Source organism: Orbicella faveolata, unplaced genomic scaffold (assembly GCF_042242905.1).
Source record: "Orbicella faveolata isolate gen_17 unplaced genomic scaffold, um_ofav_v1 contig_24, whole genome shotgun sequence".
In the NCBI taxonomy this organism is placed as follows: domain Eukaryota; kingdom Metazoa; phylum Cnidaria; class Anthozoa; order Scleractinia; family Merulinidae; genus Orbicella; species Orbicella faveolata.
In genome coordinates, this window is record NW_028301552.1 from 15,195,001 (window position 1) to 15,215,682 (window position 20,682).

Here is a 20,682-nt window from a genome sequence, read left to right on the forward strand (position 1 = left end):
TTTTTAATACCTGAATTAAGCTATCATTTACAAATTAAACATGCAATAGGGTCTCATTTGCACGATAAATTAGACTAGTACCTAGCCAATGGAGCGGCTTAACAAAACCGATTTTTAAGTCATTATTCGTGATGACAAAGTGTTTCTGTCGCGATACATCGTAGTCAAGACAAATAACAATTGCGAGAAGCGTGGGGGAGAACGCGTTTCTTTTTCATCTCCTCAGTTTAGTATACAAAGTAAAATATCAAAGAAGGACGTATTTGTGCCCTGGGGGATTAGTTATGTCATATAATTTCTACCAAATATCCTATTCAAAGGAAATTTGAAAGCTTATTACAAAGTGTGACAACTTGTTATTACAAAGTGTGACAGCTTAATTCATTACAAAGTGCGACAACTTGTTATTACAAAGTGTGACAGCTATTTTATTACAAAGTGTGACAAGTGTTATTACAAAGTGCGACAGTTTTATTACAAAGTGCGACAGGTATTACAAAGTGCGATGATTATTACAAAGTGCGACAGAACAGACGGGCGGGAAAATTCGCAAATTCTCGGAGGGAGCCGATCGCTCACCGAGAATAATCTTAGAGCTTCGAGTAGGCTCCGAGCGATTTCCGTAATTTAGGTTCCAGGCCTCGTACTAGCAGATCGCACGTATTAAATTCAAAATGGCCGCCACAAAACAAAAAACCCGCGCGATTATTCTAAACGAATGTGGGGCTCCCTGTGCCGATTGCAAACAAACGACATGAAAACGACAGGATTGGAAGATAATAACTATTTTCTATACCAACCCTTCAAGAGTCTTTCTTTAATATGAAAGGAATAATTGTCTTTACTGGCCTCTAGTTTTTTGTAACATAAGTATATTCCTTATTGGAATTAGAAGATAGTTGCTGGATACCGAAAACACCGTCCCTATTTAGATATAAATATTCTATCTTCTTCATGCTTTATTTTAAACCAAACAGAAGATGGACAACAGAAGACAAGATTGGAAAACAAAGAAGAATATTGGAAATTCGTTCTTCGGACAGTTATTCTAAATCATGGTAGAATACTCAATTTTATGCACAGCATAATATTTGATATCAGATGGTACAAATTGTAAATTAAAAGTGTGAATTGCGATCATCAAATCGAAGTGAGTTGTTTTCTTGTTAGTCTATTTTATGACGCCGTATTATTTTCGGTATGCAAATGAAAGTTTCAATATTAATGCCGACTGCAAACAAACGACAGGAAGATAGTAAATATTTTCTATACCACCAACAGATGAATTGTCTTAACTGACCTCCGTTTCTTTTTCATACGAGTAGTATAAGAAGTATCATACAAGGAATTAAAATATAGTTACTGGATGTCGATTGTTGTTTTTCAGCGTGTTTTTCCGGCGAAAACACCACGTCTTGTTAGTTATAAATATTCTCTCTACCTCGTCCTATATACTAAACCAAACAGGAGATGGTGTCCCTATGTTTTCTAATAAAGTAATGCACTTTTAAGGTCTAGAAAAACTGCTAGACGAACTCTTGTTCCCCTTATGGGTCCACTTACAGCTTTTATGGGCCTAAAACGCGTATTATTTCTTAGACAACATGGAACACCATTTATTATTTGGTGAGGATAATCTGATCATTTCCTTGACTCCTGTTACCCTTACGATCAATAATTCAGTATAAGAATAACAAGGTTATATCCTTCAAACCGTGGGAGCAGAAAAATAAGACGAAAATAGATACGTTAACTGCCTTGGATGCCCTAGTGTTCCACTTGTGCGTCCATTAGCAGTTTTTCTAGACCTCAAAGTGCGTCATTTCTCAGAGAACATGGAACACCATCTATCGCCTGATCATTCACTGAAAAATCCTTGACTCCTGTTACCCTTACGTTTCAGAGCTTCTGGCTAAGAGACCGGGGTAGACTAAGAAATGAAGGTCAGTTGATTTCGCTAAATATTGTTACACAAAGTCGTTATGTAGACTAACGACCTTTTTTCTAACCGAGTTTTGAATATTAGCCCCTCGGGGGTTCCCAGAGGCTGATTTTCAGTGCAATTTTCGCCACTTTTCAATTTCTCTTTTAGCAACGTACAATTAATTTCAGAATCAAAACCATATTTGTAATGCCCTATCCTTAGGCTTCTATGGGTAAAACCAAGCTCACGGGAATTTTTCGTTAGCCGGTGACTGTTATTACAAGTTGGCCCTATTTAAAGCATATGGGAAGCAAGCCAAAATAGCCTGTTTCTCATATCGCATATTTTTTATGTCCATGTTTTATATCGTCAAGTATCGCAAAGTCAACGTCAAAGTCAACTTTATTGCAGAGTGGCCCTTTCAGTACAAGGGTTGAATCATCAGGGTCCGGCCCTCGGTAATGTGCGACCACCACCATATAAAAATATTCAATATGAAGCAACATAACAATGTTAAAAAAGCCAAACAAATATGTACAATAAGTGTTACAAAAAATAGGAAGTATAACTTACAATTATCAAATAGAACTGAGTTTTTTCATTTAATTTTAATTTTGTCTTGTTCTTGCTAATAAATCTGTAAGAAAGACCAGTGTTGACTAGTAACTGTCAAAAAGGAATAAATAACGAAGGAACAGCCTTGTTAGACACTCCATCAAATGAAGGCAGCTGTCGTCAAATGAACTGCTATTGGGTGAGACTATCATCTTCAACATTATGTGAATAAATTCTAAATTGAAGGGCTTTGTTCGTTGGCAGTTCACACGTAATTGTCAAGCTCTTTGGGAGCAAGTCTCCTTACAAGATGCTTTATGTCATTATCTCTTCCATTTCATTCCTTTCTTCTGTTTTGATATCGGAGGCAACTTTTTCCCAAGGTTAGTTCATTCCTCGCAGTTGTTTGGGAATTTACTTACAGTGTTGTTATTGCTCAATTTTAATGGCAAGTTGTCTCCTCTGAGAAGCAATCTTTTATCAAAGTTCATGCAGTAATTCTGTTTCAGTAGTATGTATTAGTGTTGTATTAGGAATAATTTTATTTCCTGTGTTGTTTCTACCCTTTGTAAGGTTTACTGACCCGCGTTATCCATGGCAATTTTCCTCATTCGTGTCCATCTATTGTCAATTCATGATTTATCATTACTTCTTTCACGGTTTCCATCTTCAGAAATGTATTGTATTCAGGTTTCCTAATTCGATTTGAAATTTTCTTTTTCATAAATCAGAAGAAAAATGGTTTAAATCTTGAAATGGAAATAAAAAATGATCTCGAGGCGAATGATTAACGACCTTTTCTCTCTTAAAATTAACGACTTCCCAAGTTAAATCATTAAAGAGACTCGTTAAAGAGTTGGCGTGGAAGATTTAACGCCTCAGAAAATCTAGATGAAATTTCTTTGAATTTAGTTGTTCATTATCCCTGTGATTCTTTCCTGTCACCTCGTCAGTACTTTTCACTTTGTTTAATTCATATTAATCTGGGATTCATTCTATTTTATAATATAGATTATTTTAGGTGTCTTGGTAAATCATTGGCTTCCCTATTGAAAAATCAGTGAAGATTGCTTGGGTTTTGTGTGATACAAATTTCTGAATGAATTTTCTTGGAAAAAAAACAATTAACAGATGGCTGAAATTTGGATGATAATGCATCGATTAACCTGCTGGGAGTCTTGTGTTTAACAAGTTTTATTTAAGAAAGCCGGATTGCATTGTAAACTTTAGAGAATTAAAACTGAACTTGTTGTGAAACATCCATTTCCAATAGAAGACTTTACAAAAATCGACGAATTTTCAGTTGGCCAAGCCGCACATATTGAGCTATTAAACATATTGATATTAAACAGATATTGACAATCAAGCTAGCCTCCCCTATAAGCCTGGTGGTATTAGATTATCCCCCCGGTTTTTAACAGGGAAGTAAAACATCTATTACTTATTCTAGCAGGACGCCGTTTAAACATTTGCATTTTCCATCTTTTGCTGAAGAAGGCAACAGTAGTGGCCGAAACGTCCGATAACCATATTTTTAGCCAGTGACAACCATTTAATTCCCTTCCTTTTTTACCAATTTCTGAAGTAAAACCTCTGTTACTTTATTATATACCTTTAGAAAACAGCTCAAATAAAGTACGCGCGCTGACTGGTTTAAAATCGTGTTTCTATTAAGCAATTAGATTATGAGCTCAAGATTTCTATCACACAGAAATCGAGAGGGAGTAGTATGATGTATTGATTCTCAATTTTATGTGTGTTTTATCAACCCCCCTCTTAAATTCACCCAACAAACGCATCACCCCCCCCCCTGCACTAAATATTGTTGTTAAATATGGGTTACATTGGTGTCGTTAAATTGTCCCAGCTAAATCGGTTTGACAATATATTTCTTTCTTCACCGCAGGATCGAATACCTTGTGTCAAGAGGATATGTCCTCCACTTTGCAGACTGCTCGATAACATCAATTTGTAAAACACGAGTTCCATTCCCTGGCTGTACCTGCAGTTGGAATCTTCACAGGGTTAGACGTCTTTGATTGTACATTCCAATGCCTCAGCAATCCTTTGTGTATTTCCGTGAACATGGCCGCCTTGAGAGGAACTGATGGGACTCTCTGGTGTGAATTACTCTCCTCTGATAAACACAGAAACTTCACGGAATATAAAGGAAACGAAAGTTCGCATCACTTTTCCATTAGGGTAGGGAAAGGTCAATCATTTTTGTAGAAGATATATATTAATCAGTAAGTAATGAGGGTGGCCAGAAATAACGCTCCTCTTTCTACCCGAGCTGTTATTTTCTATTAAGCTTTTGTCTCTGAAAACAATTTTACGAACCCTGAGCTATAAGGTTTTTCTTTCACAGATGCAGGACTGTTTAAGCTATGTTTTCTCAATGCACGATCCCTTCATAAACATATTGAAGATGTAACACACAAACTGCAGTGACAAACATTACAATAATAACACGCATGTTGGAAAACGAAATTCATTTAACTTGACGTTTCATATATTTCGACATACACCTTCAGAAGTGACTGTTTAGAACAGAAGTAACAACTAAATTTTAAATTTAGACGAGTAACTAAGTAACAATAACAATGACAAAAATATACATATTAAAGGTGCAAACTAACAAAGATAAAGTTTTTCGCTGCTAACATTATCATTTAGGGTAGGTTTCAGTTCCCTTATTAGTAGAGTCTCCTTTATCTTGCAATGTGTATCTGACCGGCCTTTTACTAATATCTCAAAGTGGTCCCATGTTAAGTTGTGACCAGTTGACGTGACGTGGTCTGCTATAGCAGCTGCGTCACAGGTACTCGTGATCGCTTTAAAATGTTCATTTTTTTCTGTCATGCAATCTACGTTTTGTTTTTTCCAATGTAGAAATCCTGGCCGACCCAACAACTAGCCCTATACACAACTTTTGACATTTGGGAACGGTTGATCCTATCTTTGTAGGAAAAAAAATATGCGATGAGCGCTTTGGAAAATAACCCTTAGATCAATGCAGCCATAATGTCTGTCACTGCAGTTTGCGTGTTATTTCTCATTAAGCCACGATGGCTAAAAAAAAAAGAATATTTCGGAACGATATTGAAGATGTCCCAGCTCCCTTCGCATGGAGTGAGTATCACAGGCCCTAAACCTCATTATTTCTGATGTGTTCTTCCCATCTCTTCCCCTACAAATCTAGAACATTTCGCAGTAGACACATGTACGAATTCCGTACCTATTTTTCTTAAACTGTCGCCTTGCTCTTCTTCACCGTGTCAAAAGCAAGGTGCCTGCATGGCAAAGTACAAATACGACACGTTTGAATGCCTGTGTCCAGAGGGCTTCAAAGGAGAATATTGTGAAAAAGGTTAGATACACTTTTTCTATGCAAGTGTTTAACTACAGAAGTCTGTTATAAGTGTACGTTTTACATATGTACTATGTATTATATGTAGTATATTGCATATGCAGCGTATATTTAGTACCACATTTCGCATCTCATTTTGTTTTCATAGGTTTTGTTTGCAGTGTGTAAACTAGCCTCAAAACTGTGCATAAACCGTAGTCCACGCCCGATCGGTGCTTGGGTACAGGTTCACCTTGTACATTCGCCCCGCACTAAGGTTTATTAGACTCTGCTATTTAGAGATAAGGCTCTATTTGTGCATTCCATGGCCTCGTTCGGAGGAAGAGCGCGGGCTTCTTTTCTACTCAGCGGCTTTTAATTGAGCCTGTGTAGTAATCAATTTACTCAAATGTCGTTGTGAACCAATGAAAGACTACAGTAGAATCTTATAACGAGTGGTTCGCAACTGGTTTTGGTCTTGCACCTGATTGGACGATCGAAGGTGACAATGAAGAGGAAGATGACAATAAAAGACGTCCCCAAAAAGGGTCTTGCCTCCAAAAGTTCACTTTGGTACATCATTCGCTGATAACGAGGCTAATTGACAATTATTTCACGAGCGAGCGTTGGATATGAGTTGGCTATAATCATCTCATATCCAACAAGGGCGAGTAAAATAATTGTTTTATTAGAAACGCCCCCAAAATAAAGCAAACTAAAACAAAATAAAACTTAAAACTCTCCCAAAAATTACGGGAACTCTTACCATATTTGCAGAGCATGCTATAATGGCTCATATATCATGATGCCTAAACCAATGAAAACTCTTGAATTGCATCATCAACGATCCAGTTTTTAATAATTTTCTATGTAATTTAGGTGCTGAGTCCTGCAACGAACTGTATGATATGACCAAGTAAGTTACACTGTATATCATTGGATTATGCAGTATGTGATCCAAGTGGAGCAATTAAGAGCCATTGTGACAAAGGGCTGTTCGTTTTAATTTGATGGATAAGATACAATGGATGGCGGGCGAAGGAGGGGGGTGGTGTTGGGAGGGAAGAGGTGGTGTAGATGACTGTAGATGATTGTTTGAGTTCGACTCCGACTACGTTTTTAAAGCGTGCCCATAACGAATGTTTGGTTACTTTTTCACTTAAATCATCTCATCACCCAAAGGACTTCTACGAAAACGATTTGGAGTTTTAAGCAAAATGAGATTTTAAAAACATTTTCGACAGCTTTAAAATTTACCGCTATTTTGGGTCACTCTCCAAGTTCTACTCCGTAGGAAAGGGTCTGTAACGTAGGTTAAGGAACATGTGATATCATACACCTTATTCCAAAATGGCCGCAATTTTAGTATTCTTTTGTTTACTTGCAAATTAGCCTTTGTTGCCTCTTTAAGGGAAAATATTCTTTTGAATTTCGAGTTTAAGAACGAGGCAACAAGGGCTAATTTGCAAGTAAACAAAAGAATAAATATTGCATTGAATACCCGAATACCCGAATGTTGCATTGAATACATACTGGTCATTGCCTTTGTCTCTAAACGAGTCTTCGTGCAAAACCTTACATTTGAAAATGAGTTTGATTTGCATGAAAATGAAGATGTAGGTAGAACACATTTCCATATGAATGGCTTCGCACGATCAAAGACTCGTTTTAACATAGAGGCAAAAGGTCACTCGGAAATGACCTATTGAAATGTACTGAATTGAACCCGTTGCTATGGGCGTTGCTAGGTTGAAATGTAGCTACCAATGTGCAGATTTCTTAATTAAACGTAAATGAAGGGGTAGTTAGAGTAAAACTCGATTGATGATATATGTACGTTTTGTAAATGCTGAGAGATGTTGAATGTTCATGTTTTGGGAAAATGGTTTCCGGGGGGAAAAACTTAATGTTTCAGAGTATAAGGCAGCGTGCTTACTACGCCGGAGAAATTTGAAAACACACAGCTTTATTTCTACGGTTAGGCCTACCGCCCACACTAATCCGTCACGAAAACGGAGCTATTCGAAAACGTTCTTCAGACCGGAGGAAATTGACAACACTGGCTTTACGTTTTCGTGTTGACGGAAAAAAAATTGAAAACGAAGTTTTTCGAAAACAATGGCGATAATCATGTGATTTCCCCGGCACGAGTTTTCCTCAAACACAAATCTAAAATGACTAGTGATTGTTGCGTTTTTCAATTCCTCCGGCATAGTGTGGACGGAAAACATTTCATGTGTTTTCAGAGTGAAATCCCCGTTTTCAAATTCCTTCGGCGTAGTATTGATGAGGCCTAAGACCACCTTATTTAACGCGGTGTGGGTGTACCGCAAAAAAGCACTAAAACTAATACCTCTTAACAGTACATATCTTAGCATTGTTTTTTCCTTGACATTTTTATGTTCTACAGGTCAAATGTGAGTCGGTTGGTTAAGTTACAGTTTGGGGAAACACTAACATCGGTTTTCTGTCACATGGGAGATTTTGGATGTGGAGATGGAGGATGGACTCCAGTGATGAAGATTGACGGCACAAGGGAATGGTATTAATCACGTCTTTAACTGAACTTTTCTGGAAGAAATTTTTTTCGAAACTTAAGTGTTCAACATGTTGGAATTAAATAAAAAGGCAATCAGTACATTTGAAATGCGAAACTACCAAAAATGGCAATGGTTTCTTTTAAATGTTGCGAATTTTGTAACATAATAGGTAAAGTTTCATACACTGCAGCTTTCTAAAATCGCAAGGGAACTATTTTTGTTGGTTATCATATCTATAACAAACTTCTCGATCGTGATTGGCTCTCCGTGAGCCTAATGGCCGCGATAACGCGAGTGTCAATTACAGGTATCCAATAGACCAATTACGATATATTAAAATTCAGCCTAACACGATAGACCTCAGCACGAGGGTCTGAGGAATAAACCCCGCAAACTCTCTATTTATTCCCCAGAGCCTCGTACTGAGCTTTATTGTTTTAGGCAGAAGTTCAATATATCGAAATTGGTCTATTACAACTTTTTGTAATCAGATACCCACGTGATTCGCATGTCAATTACGCGCGCCTTAAGGGCCCATTAACCGATCTTTTCGAGTCGTTGCTAAGGAAAATTTAGTCTCATCTAACCTCCTCATTTTTAGTTAGTTCAGAGTTATTTCATGTGTTTCAACTTTTTCATGATCAGTAACACTAGTGATGACGTCATCAGGCCACGCCCATTATCATGTGACTAATACAGAAAAAATGCAAAGGCTCCCAGGCAAATTACTTTCTCGGGATTTTTTTCATTGATTTAGTCTTTTAATTTAAATCCTCATTACGCTATGCATCGATTTTGTTTCATTTCTAAAAGGTCAGATTTTGAGAGCATTTCAAAATATTGAAAAATTCGTAATTTTCTGAAAAAAGCATGATTTCGAAAAAGGAATGCATAGCTATGTTGCCAACGTTGGCTTTAATCGAAATTCGTCAAAAAAGGCTGGATTTAATGAAAAACCGCGTTTCCTTTAGCATTTAAAGAAACCGGAAGTGCGCCCGATATCTATTGGAAGTTACCCTGTCAGCGCGTGCGCAATTTACATTATTAGCGCACTTCGGTAAGATCAAACAAAGCCACACGGAGTTAGTTTTTCTTTTTCTATTGCTCTTGTTTTTCTGTCTTTCTCTTATTTTGTCTTTGCTTGTACTTTTTTTACTTTGCATTTTGCGAAACACAAAGAAAAACATCGAGCGCGCGTTGCTAAGGAGGTGAAATTTCACTTCCGGTCATTTACGTCAGCCTGAGCGCGAGAAATAAAAACAACTCAAAAACTTGCAAATTCGCATCCATTTTTATTTTTTTCTGTGTGTTTCGCAAAATGCAACGTATAAAAAGTACAGGCAAAGACAAAATAAGAGAAAGACAGAAAAACAAGAGCAATAGAAACAGAAAAACTAACTCTGTGTGGCTTTGTTTGATCTTACCGAAGTGCGCTAATAATGTAAATTGCGCACGCGCTGATAGGGTAACTTCCAATAGATATCGGACGCACTTCCGGTTTCTTTGAATGCTAAAGGTAACGCGGTTTTTTGTTAAATCCAGCCTTTTTCGACGAATTTCGATTAAAGCCAACGTTGGCAACATAGCTATGCATTCCTTTTTCGAATTCATGCTTTTTTCAGAAAATTACGAATTTTTCAATATTTTGAGATGCTCTCAAAATCTGACCTTTTAGAAATTAAACAAAATCGATGCATAGCGTAATGAGGATTTAAATTAAAACATTAAATCAATGAAAAAAATCCCGAGAAAGTACTTTGCCTGGGAGCCTTTGCATTTTTTCTGTATTAGTCACATGACCATGGGCGTGACCTGATGACGTCATCACTAGCGTTACTGATCATGAAAAAGTTGAAACACATGAAATAACTCTGAACTAACTAAAAATGATGAGGTTATATGAGACTAAATTTTCCTTAGCAACGGCTCGAAAAGATCGGTTAATGGGCCCTTAAGAACGGTGCCTACTTTTGTTGGTGCGCACACGTTCTGCGCATCACGCAAGGCATGGTTTAAGCGCCATGCGCGCGCTGGATTGACATTGACGCAATCAACTAGCTACCAAGTACACGACAAAAATGAAAGCAAAATTTTCCTACTCTGAACAAATCAAGTTTAATGAACCTGTACTTAAACCAGGAACACCAGAATAGCAGCAAATCGCTAACCACTAACTGTTAACGTCTTCTAGCTGAAAAGCTAGCTGTTGACTGTCGAAAATTCTACTGAAATCCAACTGTAAACATGTACCTACAGATGGCGTAGTGCGCGCGCAAAACAAGTGTGAGATACGCAAATGTTTTACTTACTGGGGAGGTGACAGGAAAAAATGTAACGGACACCGTAAAAATTTTCAAAAAACATCAATAACTTTAAAAAACGCGTGGTTACCCCTACATTTTATGTTATGAAATGGAAGTGGCAAGCCTATTAGACGCGTGATTAGTTTCTGGTTGTGAGTAAAAGGCATTTAGACTGTATTTAAGCTGAACCAGAGGAAGGCTGTCAGAGACGACAAAAGCGCTGTTGCAACGATTTTGTTATTAAAAACATACCAAAAAAGGTTTTTATGTTACTATTTACCATGAAGTTTTACGATCTTTATAAATGTGTTTCCTTTTCTGTGTGTATTGGCGAATTCTAAGGAAATCTGTGCAGAAATATCTTTTCCTTCTTTTTTTTTAGAAAAATGCTGATGTCAGCATTTTTGTTGAGATTCAAGGCTCATTATCTCGAAAAAAATGCCTGGCTGCCCCAATTTTTCTTTGTGGATTCCAGTAGCCCTTGCAAAGACCTACTTTTTCTGCATGTTCCTAACTTGGCGCAAAAACCTTTGTATTTGTAGGCACCGTCCTTAATAGCTTCCTGTAAATGTTCCCTACAGTTTTTAAAACTTATTTAAAGCGCTACTGACTTTTTGGCTCAAAATAAGTTCTCGAAAGACTTTTTTAATTCCGCAATTTGTGACAAATACGTTTAATTAGTAACTAGACTTCGTGTCCTACAATTCAGGGAGTAATCGTGCTCGAAATTTCAACTCGGTCTCGCGTTTCGCACTCGTCCGATTTTGAAATTTCTCGAGCGATTACTTCCTGTTTTTTTCTCCAATCACTCCAATTACCATTACTTATCATTTGCTGTGTATGGGCGCCCTGGGAGGTTCGATGGCCTATTATTAAGGGTGTTAAACCGCGGATCAAGTGGCATGGGCTCAAGGTTTTGTCTGGATAACGATGCTGTGTTGTACCTTACACTGCCAGTACCGCTCTCCACCCAGCTGCACAGCAAACTCTTAAGGTAAACTGACGAAATGGACTGATGAGGGAAGAGCGATAACTTGAACTAAAAAATACATCGGGAATAACCATGCTCCTGGTTGATTCAAGCTACTCACACTGGTGCAAACTAACTCTTTGTTGGCCACTTCGGCTCTAGAGAGTGTATTACCAGTTACTAGCTTTATTGGTCAGCTCTTTGCCTATTCAGTAACTAAATTTGAAAATATATCAGCAGTCTGGATTAAACAATGATAATTTATTTCCATTCCTTTTCAGAGAACTTTTCATTATGACGAGGTCTTCTGGAGTAATAAGAAGGCATTCAACTTTCCTGGAGGGAAGACTGGGTTTGATTCACAGGAAGTCAAGTTACCAACCTACTGGAGATCATCTTTCTCCAAGATCTGTCTCGGTATGAAGATCGGCCAACGTATCAGCTTCGTTGTCATCAACAAAACGGCCAACTCTCTGCACTCGCTGATCGCTGACGGGCAATACCGCGACACCTCACTAGGCCGTGATACGTGGAAGACACTGATTGGTTCAGAGGCCTCTTTGCAGGTCAGCTGTAACAAGGAAGGGTTCAACGTCATGAGTTCCTCTAGTCATCTAGCTAAAGCAAGGATTGGTATCCTTGGTAACAACGAAGATGGCTGTGAATCATATGATTCCAGAATCGGGTTTGGAACAGGAGGAGATTCCGACGACAACAACACATGTGGAAATGAAGCAAGAGTCTACGCAGATAATGGAGACAAACACATCAAAGTCATGGGATATATTTTGATTCAGTAACACTCCCAAGCACAAGTGTTTCTTCTTACTTTTTGTTTAATGACAAATGTATTGCCAAAAAGTGTACTTCTCTTATAAGCGATTGTAAAGCTGGAGATTGTAACCCTGTAATGGATGGAAGACGCTGAATGTTTGACGCTGTTATTTAAATAATTCATCCATGAGTTAAAAGTTACCATGCTTCCTTCAACAGTGCATAGTTTAACTACCTACTCTACTTTAGTATAAATCTACTAGCGTTCTATCACGAATGCCGTTCTTTGATTGGCTACGCTACTCACTATCTGTTCTGTGACAGATAGTGAGTAGTGTAGCAGTGTACCCTTGTTAACAAAACGACGGCCGCTTCTTGGCGTTTTCGGAGTGTCTGTGAAGTGAACTTAGATAAGTTTTCAACGACTAGTAGATTTATAGCAAAACAATTGGATTATTCGCTCTCAATTTCTGTGCGTGATAGTTTCACGCGATGGAAATCGAGAGCGAATGATGTAATTGCTTAATATAAACACATGATTAACCCACAATTTCCTCATTTACTCGGACGAAGGGCTAACACTCAAAACGTCCGCTTCAGGACTTCGTTACGGCCCTTGATTTATCTTTGTCAACTCAAGTTGGTAAAGATAAATGAAATTATTATTATTATTATTATTATTGACAAATATCTGAGTGTTTCATTTGCCCACCGCGCAGGCCAACAGCTTCTTTAGAAACTTAGATCTTTGTCTAGTCCAGAGGTTGTTTTTCTTCGAACTTTGCCTGATCATATTTGGCAAGAAATTGATAGAAGTAATCGCACGGGCAAGACAGGGAAAATGATAGTATGCCCTTTTGAGCTGGTATTCTTATTCCAACAAAAGGCAAGATAGAAATTTCCTCTGTCTAGATTTAAATAGGTGACCTGAGCGCATCACTTTTGTAGCTTTACTTTTAAAGTACGAGCAGCCTTCTCTTTTTTAGTCCATCACATTTGACGCGAAAGAACGCGCGAGAAGAGGCAGCTCTCTCTCCCCTGTAAGGCCATCATTCCAATGAGCCACTTTCGATATATTAAAATTCAGCTTGATAGTGAGGCCTAGAGGACACAAACAAAAGAAATGAATAAACATTGTCATTCAATTTCCTTTGTTTGTGTCCTCTAAGCCTCGCTGGCACGCTGAATTTTAATATATCGAAAGTGGTCTATTTCGAGTTGTTTCGTGTCACGCTCGACAGGAGGTGCCCAAAGTCTACTATTCGTCACGCGGGGGGCTCTTGTGTCAAATTAGAGGACGAATATAAGATAATCTTACCTGTCGAGTGATGACCATTTTGAATTTTAATACCTGATCATCTGGTGTGAGGTCTGGAACCGAAACATGTTTGGCAACCACTCGAAACTTTTATAGCATGGTCTTTATTATATTCGGTGGATGATAAATCCCCGTGCTTGTTTTCGAAATAAGGCGCGTTGAAGACCATGCGTTTTCAGAAGCTTTTGTTACTTTTTTTAAGTTTTAATAATGTTTATTGGGAATATAACTGACAGTATATGCCTAAATTAGGGGGAAAAAATGTAAATAAAAGAGAAGACGATCTAAGACGATCAGTAAAAGAGACCAAAAGAAGTTATATCAGTGAAATTTATATCAGGTAAACGTACTCAATTTAACACAACTAAGTATATTTATTTAGGGAAACGCCATAGGGTCGACCTCTAGTTTTCCTTTTTAAGATGTGCTTTTTCTTGTATTTCATTTTCATCATCTTGAATAAAACACGTTTTCATCATGTCATCTTGTTGTCATACTAAGTAAACTTTTGCAGCTGATGTCGTTCCTTGACATAGGTCTTGAAAAAGAACACATATTAGCCTTGTCCGTCCACATTCGAAGAAAACTTCGGTCACACGAGAGCAGAAAAGGCGAAAACGTACAGATATGTTTCTGTTTTTCTCAAAATTTAGCCATGGAAAGAAAAGAGGGGGTCATTGACTATTTAAGAGAATAAATTGCAAGCGAAGATAGAGCACCTGGTGCCAAGCCCTATACTTGCTTTTTTACTTAGTGCCTTTCCAAACTACATCGCACTTTTCCTGCTCTTGGTTACAGCAGAAGTTTTTATACAAGAAAGGAATAAAAAAAATTAAACTCTCCCGCCACTCAGTGCCAACACGTTCGAGGTCAAACTTTTGCAGGTCTTCCTTTCTCGTCTCTCTTAGCAACGAGGGGTTTGTTTTAGAACACAACCACCCTGTTACTTCCTAGTTCCCTGTGTTCTTTTGTATGAACTAATGTTAAATTGAGACAGTTTGGAAACTGAGTTAAAAACTGGCAGGACATCTCCAACATGTACTGTTCCAATTCAGTTCAAATTTTAAAGAAATATAGAGTCAAATGATGCGAAAAACTTTCACGTGTTCGTTTTCGCTATGAAAAAGTAGATCAGCGAAGTGCGCAACGAATCTTGAAATTTGCCCCGCGAATATTTTGTTGCGACAAGGTTTATGTTTTAGAGAAATCCCCTTTTAAAGATTACCTTTTTCAGAGATTCCCCCGTTAGAGTTTACCTTTTTAAAGATTCCCTATTTTAGCGATTCCCCCTCTTAGAAAATCTCCGTTCTCCGTGTTGGCGATAGCAATTGACATATTATCTAGAAAGGAAAACAGTAGTCTCCGATCCCAGCACCCGTTACTTGAAAGTTCTGTCCATCTTACAACTTGACACCGAGGTTACAAAAAAAGGATTTCAGGCACAAATGTTGCAGAAACCTCTGGTACTTGGCAGACCAGTCTTTGTGCAAATCGATTGATAACGAAATTATGTTGTCGAAGTAAGTGGACATCTGCATTGTTATGATCAGTGCAAAAAGAATGGTTGTACAAAATTGTCCATCGATGATGAAAACAAGGCCAATAATTGGCTTCAAATTATGATTTAGTTAATTAAACAATGAACTATCGTAGGCAACTGAACAGTGCCAATTTTGTGCTCTAAATGGCAGGAAAACAGATCTCTGCAATTGTAGGATTTCAGGTTTTTTCCGGGAGTATGCTCCGGATCCCCAGAGGTTGACAAGACCCTTCAGGCCTGATGTATTTTCTTTCCTTATATTGAAACCCCTGATTTGGCTCATCAAGCAGCGCTCCTCCACTCCCTTTCACATTGTTTAATGACTCAACAATCAGTTCAGTTTAAATATTGCTACTAAGGATTGGACAATTTGAAAACCCATGAAGGTTCTACCAATACAGTCACTGTGGTAACGAAAGAGATCCCTAATTAAAAGAAAACCATGTTTGAAGTTAGTAAACAGAATATCTCCTAAATTCTGCTGAGAAATTTCTTTTAAATTTTGATGTTATGTAGGAAGGCAAGAGGCTTCAGAAAAACTAAAAGAACATCTCACGAGAACAGCAGGCTCGCATCAGGAAAAATTGATTTTCCTTAATAACCTTTATTGCTTTCGTGTTATTTTGAGTATACTACATTTTCTCAGAGATTGTTGCCCTCTTATAATGTAAGAAGAGAACGTGGACGAATTCCATTTCAGTGTAACTACGTTAGCGGCAGCAACCATGTGCTCGTCAGGTAATATTATTTAGGTCATGATATTATTGTTCCGTCATTACATTATGGGTTATAAATGCTCGCTAAGAGCCTCTGTAACAAATGGAGAAGAACAACGACATCTAGAAATAAAATCTGTGATGATGGCCATCAGAAAGAGTTCAGATGGTGCACTGGATAGAGTTGATTTGTACAGAGTTCGTAGAGTGAGACAATCCCTATACGTTTACTGCAGTAGAGGACCAAGGCGCGTACGGTTTAATCACTACCTTACAATTCTTTTTCCACTATGTGTATCTAAGAGCACTTCAGGATTCATAGGTTTAATAAAACATTATGAATAAAATCTTTTTTATTTTACAATTAACCACAGCATATGATTATTCTATTATCCCACCATAATAAAAAGAAACTGGCTTCTTTCTGCAATTCCGTCCCTTAGAGTGCTTAGAATTCTATCAATTTGATTCGTTCTTTCGAAGTCCTTGTTCTGTGGATTTTTTTTTCACGTCACTTGGACTAACCAAACATAAGACAAGTTCCTTGTAGTGATCAGCTACGAAGGGTTGGAATCGTAAAAACTCAACACTTTTCGTTCAAAAGTTTCAAAATGTACTTTATAAACATCTGCGCTTTAACACCATTTTCTTCCAGCATCGATGACCCCATCACATTTTGTCGTGGGTTAAAGAACGATGGAACAAACTGATTCGAAAGCCAATCATTACATTTCATGAATATGTCCTTCACTATTTTTGGGTCAGGTTCTTCACACAGTGCGAAATCAGAAGCGCTTTCTGACCGTTGAGGATAATGACTGAATTCACGAAAGACGGTTTCCACTCCATCTTTCCTTGCTTTTTCCTCTATGGAGTGGAAGAAAGCCATTTTTAGTATATATGATGGCAACACACCTTCGACTTTTTCGTACAATTCAAAGTCTTCGTCGGAAGACAAACTGTCATGTTGACTTGCGTATTGCATCTTCGCGTCTCCGTAGTCCTCAAAGCTAACAAGGGGGCAGACAGTGGAGCTGATCAGCGACTTAGCAGCTATGTAGCTGTTTCGAATTCGATGTCGACATCTCTTCATAATAGCAGTCTCGACAAGACATAGAGAACACCTCCAAAGAAACTCATCTTGACTCGCCATTTTTGGGACAGCGAGACAGGGAAGCTGCAAAAGATCGGAAACGAGGAGTGGAGACTGCATTCCAAATTTATCTGGCCAAGATGGAAGGCGCACGGCGGGGACAAAATCAACTTCGATCACCAGAGTTTTATATCTAGATCCTTTCCACAACAGGGAAAACTTAGGGTCGTTGGTGACCTCCTTTATTTCCAAACGTTCATCTTGTGGGAAGCTTTCACCAAAAACGATATTGGATAGTTGCTGGGTGAATACATTAAACATCATGTAACTTGGAATCGCTTTCCAATTCGGTTCAAGGTCTTGTGTAAACTCTGAGTACTCATAGCTCGTGTGATCTTTCAGAAGGATTTGAGTGTAATTTGACACTGATGATGAAGTTTCTTTATAATCTACCCCTTTCTTCAATACCTCTTTTACTTGGTCACTTGTTTCTCTATCTGGAACAAAAAGGACGCTTTCGAGAACGTCCTCAGTTTCATGTTTTGGATAAATGTTTTCACTCAGTTCTTCAAAGCAGACGACATAGTCAAACTCATCTGGAAATTTTGTCTTGGTTTCTTCTGATGAACTTCCCGCGTGGTAAAGAGTACAGCGCATTTTCGGATGACTGTCTGTTATACAGTTTACAACATTAAACGCGAATCTGTCTACAACATCCCGGATTTCTCCTGCTTCGGGATCCTTGATAACTGTCCCTATGCCCGGGGTGGAAATTAAGCAGCTTAAAAATTCGTTCAAAGTCCCCGACATTCGTAATGATTCCTCACTAGAATCGACGATGTCCTGAAAGGTTTTAAGCTGTAACAACTCACCACCATGTTTTGCCAACGATTTCTTTCGCTGTTCTAATTCAAGTTTATAGTTTTCATCTTTTTCATGCATTATCTGCAGAAAATCGAGACTGGACCAAAATTTCGCCACCTCTTCTGCTGTTTGTCCACATGCATCGCGGAGTGCAACATCACATCCTGCTCTGATTAAAAGATGTGCAACAGGAGCCTTGTTTGTGAATGCCGCAAAATGGAGTGGTGTGGACTGATACTTGTCTTGTGCGTTGATATTTGCCCCTAGTGTGATTAGACAATTGCAGATGACGTCCCACCCCTTCTCTGCTGCAATATGTAGTGGTTGTCTGCCTGCAGAGTCTTTCACGTTCACGTCTGCTCCGCACTCAACCAAAGCCTTAACAAGTTTCTTTCTATTCTTCTCGATAGCATGATGCAAGACTGTCTGTCCCCATATATCGGCACAATTGATATTGAGTCCCGTGTCCAATAAGAAGTTTAAAATATCAATGTCGTCATCTAACTCTCGTTCTACAACACAATGTAGCAAGCTGCGTTTTTGACCGTCTTGGGCAGTGGGTCTACATCCTTTCTGTACAAGATATTCCAAAACTTGCAATGGTGCACCAGCAAGTATTGCCAAATGCAAGATGGTTTGACCAATGACATTCTTGGAATTAGCTTCATTGTCATTAGTAACTAGAAGGTCGAAGATTTCTAAGAGCAACTTGATATCATCTTCTGAATATGGTCTGCACTTGTCGATGAGACGATGAATTGGATTCATTCCCTGCAGATCTAAATCTGTCGCAGACGCTCCAGCTGTTATTAAGATGTTCACCGTGTTTGTTTTCTCAAGGTGATAATTCATGACAGCCAGATGTAATGGCGACCTACCCTGGGAATCTTTTGAATTTACATTCGCTCCCATTTCAATCAGTTTTTGAGTTAGCTTTTCGTCATAGGGCTTTGCCATAAATGACGAACAGAGTGTGTGAAGTGGGGTCTCTCCCTCGGCATTGGTACATTGAACATCGGCACCGACTGACAAGAAAAATGCTACAAGCTCTTGTCTTCCCTTCCTTATGGCTGTTTGCAATGGGGAGTTTCCACGTTCATCATGGGCATTGAGGGTTGCCTTAGCTTTTAACAGTAATTGGGCAGACTTTACATCCCGAACCATATGCAAAGGGCTACCTTTTCCATTGACGTTCGCACCATTTTGTAACAAGATATCTACACATTTTGCGTGCCCTCGTTCTACAGCATGGTGGAGAGCTGTGAGGCCGTTATCGTCCTCTTCATTGATTTCAATTCCGCTGTTGATCAGGTCAATAAGCTCAGTCTCATTCCCCTCTCTGGCTAAGCGATGGAAGATGGGAGAAACTGAGAAGAAATCAGCCTCCACTACTTGCTCCATGAATTGACCCAGCTGTGCAAATGGCCTGTAGGTGTCGGTTGCTCTGCGGTCACCCATAACCTAGAATAAAGTGTTACCATTAATAATACAATGGCAAGCAAACGAAATCTAACAAAGGAAAAACTTCTGTTAAGGCTAAAACTAGTTAAGCTAATTTGCATTCCTAAAATTTCTTTCATTTTAAACCCATTCTTGGTGGTCACGTTGTTCACAATGGATGTGATACACTGTTTTATGTTTTGTCCTTAACATGTACTAATTGGGATCTGAGAGAATTGAAGGGCACATGAACAAGTGTGACCTCGTGTGATTTTAATAAATGCTCCCCGAAGTGCTCTTTACGTATAGAAGTAAAGCATCTATTCTCTTTTTGTTACGAGACCTCTTTAAGACCTTTATTTTAAAACACCTCTTGTTGGTTTTAACGGTCGATCATAATCTCTGGTCCGCACTACATCATCAACAGTGAAGATGGCAAAAAAAATAAGGAGCAGAAACTCCTAGAAAGAGCATCACAAGGTCACACTCTTTTTAGATACTATGACTTTAATTTAGCTAGTATCTATGAGACTATTTTAGTTATTTTACACCTTCCCCCAAGATCCTAATGGACATGATATAACCCTTTAAATTTCACATTTTTGCTGCGGCTGATGACGTTCAGTTGGGCTGAATGAAATATTCCGATTTTCACCTTTTTTTGCGCTCTGAGTGCAGTCAGTACAGGAAATTACTTTGTACCTTTGTTGTAAAGCATAGCGTGACAGATCAATTTCAGAATAGCTTTGATCAAATAATTACAACCGGAAATATGATCTTTGTACAGATCTTTCCTTTGCTGTTAAAGTATCCTACATGTACTACGTGTCGCGTAAATATAAAATAGAGTTTGACTCTAATCTACCCTCGGCCGTGATTCTACTACAGTTGTGGCAGGGGAGGGATAATATAAACTTCACGTCTTCGCAGTGTTCGAGGTTTAGAAACGTAGCCACAAGGATCAGGGAGTTCGGCAAACCTTGAAGATAAGCGAAGACCGAAGACCGAAACCTCCTCGAAAACGAAGACCCCCTAGAAAACGAAGACCTCCTAGAAAACGAAGACCTCCTGGAAAACGAAGACCCCCTAGAAAACGAAGACCCCCTAGAAAAAGAAGACCCCCCAGAAACAGAAGACCTCCTAGAAAACGAAGACCTCGAAAAACGAAGACCCCCTAGAAAACAAAGACCTCCTAGAAAACGAAGACCCCTTAGAAAACGAAGACCCCCTAGAAAACGAAGACCTCGAAAAACGAAGACCCCTTAGAAAACAAAGACCTCGTAGAAAACGAAGACC

General features: G+C 38.6%; 1 protein-coding gene and 1 pseudogene across 1 annotated transcript in view; one reads left to right on the forward strand and one right to left on the reverse strand.

The window, feature by feature from the left end:
• Window positions 1-2,536: 2,536 nt before the first annotated feature.
• On the forward strand, window positions 2,537-12,550 carry LOC110065106 (uncharacterized; annotated as a pseudogene).
• A 3,292-nt stretch (window positions 12,551-15,842) lies between these two features.
• LOC110065103 (uncharacterized) overlaps window positions 15,843-20,682 on the reverse strand; it is a 36,292-nt gene continuing 31,452 nt past the window's right edge. Inside the window, exon 2 of the mRNA XM_020772201.2 lies at window positions 15,843-19,407. Within this exon, the coding sequence (XP_020627860.2) occupies window positions 16,573-19,404 (2,832 nt within the window). The 5' untranslated portion in view covers window positions 19,405-19,407 and the 3' untranslated portion in view covers window positions 15,843-16,572. The remainder of the gene's footprint in view (window positions 19,408-20,682) is intronic.